Source organism: Pteropus vampyrus, unplaced genomic scaffold, assembly GCF_000151845.1.
Source record: "Pteropus vampyrus isolate Shadow unplaced genomic scaffold, Pvam_2.0 Scaffold593, whole genome shotgun sequence".
NCBI classification, from domain to species: Eukaryota; Metazoa; Chordata; class Mammalia; order Chiroptera; family Pteropodidae; genus Pteropus; species Pteropus vampyrus.
Genome location: NW_011889374.1, coordinates 211545 through 214950, shown reverse-complemented (window position 1 = coordinate 214950; position 3406 = coordinate 211545). Strand labels below are relative to the sequence as shown.

General features: G+C 52.0%; 1 protein-coding gene across 1 annotated transcript in view; it reads left to right on the top strand.

Moving 5' to 3' along the window:
- The first annotated feature begins 1239 nt into the window (after positions 1–1239).
- Positions 1240–3406, top strand: part of SIGLEC5 (sialic acid binding Ig like lectin 5) — a 7564-nt gene continuing 5397 nt past the window's right edge. The window contains exons 1-5 of the mRNA XM_023525672.1: positions 1240–1881; positions 2069–2142; positions 2221–2604; positions 2778–3056; positions 3220–3264. Coding sequence (XP_023381440.1) covers positions 1799–1881; positions 2069–2142; positions 2221–2604; positions 2778–3056; positions 3220–3264 — 865 coding nt within the window. The 5' untranslated portion in view covers positions 1240–1798. The remainder of the gene's footprint in view (positions 1882–2068; positions 2143–2220; positions 2605–2777; positions 3057–3219; positions 3265–3406) is intronic.

Genomic DNA, 3406 nt, shown 5'->3' with positions numbered 1-3406 from the left:
TTATTTTGTTAATAGTATTATTAACTAGTGTTATTAATTACAGTCACCATGCTGTACAGTACATCCCCATGATTGAGTTATTTTATAACTAGAAGTTTGTACCTGTCACCCACCCCCACCCTCTACCTCTGGCAACCACCAGTCTGTTCTCTGTATCTATGAGTTTTATTTTTCAAACATTTCCACATTTAAGTGAGATCACATGGTATTTCGCTTTCTCTAACTTATTTCACTTGGCAGAATGCCTTCATGGACCATCCGTGTTGTTGCAAATGGCAGGACTTCCTTCTTATTTATGGCTGAATACTATTGGATGGTATGCGTACCACATTTTCTTCATCCATTCATTCATCGATGGGCACTTAGGGCTGTTCCCACACCTTGGTTATTATAAATAATGCCACGATGAACATGGAGATGCAGCTATGTTTCCAGTTAGGGTTTTCCTTTTCTCCACATCGATAACCCAGAAGTGGAATCGCTGGCTCGTATGGCAGCTGTATTTTTAGGAACCGCCATACTGACTACATCGTGGCTGTACCAATTCGCAGTTTCACCAAGAGGGCTAGAGGGTTCCCCTTTCTTCACATCCTCTTTCTATATCACTTATTATTTTTCTCTTGTTGATAATCTCAGCTTGAGATGTCCTAGACCATTAGGCGATTGAATTGTGCGAGTCATGCTTTCTTTAGTCCTTCGCTTGCTCAAGACGATCTTCTTTGTTATATGTAAGGAGACTCAGGGTGTGGGGGGTGTGGACCTGGTTGCCTGTCGTTCACCTGGACTCCGGGGCAGGGGCACATCCAGTTTTTGTGGAGCCTGACATTTATACGAATGTTGAGATGACTCTCTTAGGGGAAAAAAAATTAAATGTGACACACGTATGAAATTTTACGAAATGATAAAACACATCACATCAAATCACAAAAGTTAAAATGCTCAAAACCAAAATAGAAAACAATTCAGAAAAATTACAGACTGATTTTTATTAGTAGTAGAGCGTACCTGTCTGGCACACCTGCGTAACACACGTTCTACACGTTTTTGGGTGATACTCTTTGATTGCCTCTTTCTATGAGAAGAATGGTCATATCAATAAATGTTAATAATACATAGTTAATATCATGTATGGCTATAATAATATTATACTTATATAAAATAGAGAATTGACAGAGAATTCAGTATTTCCTCCAGCACAGTTGATTGAAATTTCTTTTTCTTGTATCCTTGCAGAAACCTTCTTTCAATCCTACAACTTGCTACTGAGAACGTCCAAAATGTTTCATATGATTGTGGAACGTGGGGAAACGTTCAAGTCTCTTTCACACGAGAGCACTGGGGTTCCAGGTTATGTCCTCACATCCCCGGAGCCCTTGCCAGGCTTTGAGAAAGGGACCGAGCCTGTGAGGGGCTCAGGGCGAAGCTTCCTGAGCTGTACGGAGAGCAGATTTGCTTCCGTGCCGATGTCCCGCCTGTGGGGTCCCCGCCCAATGGGGCGAGGGTCTCCCTTTGCACATCCCTCTTGAGTGGACCTGTGCTCCATCACTGTCCCACAGAGCCTCAGACCCTCGAGACCAACCTTCATGTCCCCAGAACCACTCAGCTTCCGCACTGCATTCCACCCTCCATCGAATTTGGGCCTGAAATCTCTCAGTCTTAAGAAAGTTGAAAATGATTCGTTTTCAGAACATCCAGTGGTTTCATCGGGGGGTGGGTCACCCAGTTACCAGGACCAGCCCTGTTTCTCTCTTCCAACCAAAGTGGGCTCCTGGGTGACCCCCTTCTGGACTTACATACCATGTGGAAGGTGCTTGTTTCCAGACTCTCATCTGGACAAGCTCCCCAACCTCCGGGGGCCTCAGTATATCCACCTGCCCAGCGGTGAGCGGAAAGTGGGTGGGACAAGGGGCTCTCTCAGCCCCTGACATCACGCCCCCACGCCATACCCGATGGCCTGTGGAGCCCAAGTTCCCCTTCCAGGCGTGGCCACAGCTCTCTCAGCCTTTGCTTCCTATCGGGGAGTCCTCGGCCCCAGCACACACACTGCACGTTTCCTTCCTTGACACAGGGACCTGGACCCAGGCTCTACACTGTCGAACGCAGACATGGTGCCCCTGCTGCTGCTGCCCCTGCTGTGGGGAGGTGAGTGGGGCGACGGGGAGGCCCGGGCACGGACGGGGGAGGGGCCGGAGCTGCAGCTGAGCCTCTGTGTCCCCACAGGGTCCCTTCAGGACAATTCCGGGTTCGAGCTCCGAGTGCAGAAGTCAGTGACAGTGCAGGAGGGTCTGTGCGTCGTCGTGCCCTGCTCCTTCTCCTATCCCTGGAGTTCGTGGTATAACCCTGCCGAACTCTACGTGTACTGGTTCTGGAAGGAGCCCAACACATTCCGCAACAGTATTGTGGCCACGAACGACCCAACCAAAGCAGTATCCGTGGAGACCCAGGGCCGATTCTACCTCCTCGAGGACCCCATGACCAACAACTGTTCTCTGGGCATCAGAGACGCCAGGAGGAGTGACACAGGAAACTACTTCTTCCGAGTGGACAGAGGATATTCTGCGAAATATAATTACCTTGATGAGACGCTTAATTTGAAGGTGACAGGTACAGCAGGGGCCCAGGAGAGAACCTGGGATGTGGGACCCCGTGTCAGAACAGGGACTGGATACTGGAACAGCCGTTGTCCAGGCCTTGGGGCTGGGATGGTGGGAAGCGACACGGGACCTGGGGTGAACTCGCGCCCTGAGGCATGGGTCTCCGCCCTGTCTGCTCCTCAGTCCTGACAGAGAAGCCAGACATCCACGTACCAGAGAGCCTGGAGTCCGGCCGCCCCACGCGCCTGACCTGTAGCCTGCCAGGGTACTGTGGAGGCGGGAGTCTCAGCTTCTCCTGGGCCGGGGCCGCTCTAGACTCTCTGAAGCCCCAGAGCCTCAGCAACTCCTCCGTGCTCACCCTCATCCCGAGGCCCAGGGACCATGGCACCAAACTCACCTGTCACGTGAAACGCCAAGGAAATCGGACGATCGCAGAGAGAACCATCAGGCTCAATGTCTCCTGTGAGTTTGGAGGGATGGCTGATCCCCAGGGGCCAGAGTAGGGCTCCAGACCAGGGACCCCTTTCCCGGAGGAGACTGGGGAAGCAAGTCCCATCCCCTCCCCTTAGGGGGCACCTAGGCCAAGGACCACAGCCCGCGGTCTCACCACATCTTTCCTTCCCAGATGCCCCAGCGTTGACCGTCCGCTTCTCCCAGGGAAACTGCACAGGTGGGAAAGGTCTCCTCTTCTCTGGGGCTGTGAGGGGAGCGGGGCACCTGCCAGCGCAGGGATCGGGGAGACGCTCCCCACTCACCCCGCAGGACCCTCTCATCAGCGTCCCATGTTGACAGACCCACTATTGCCCCTGGCT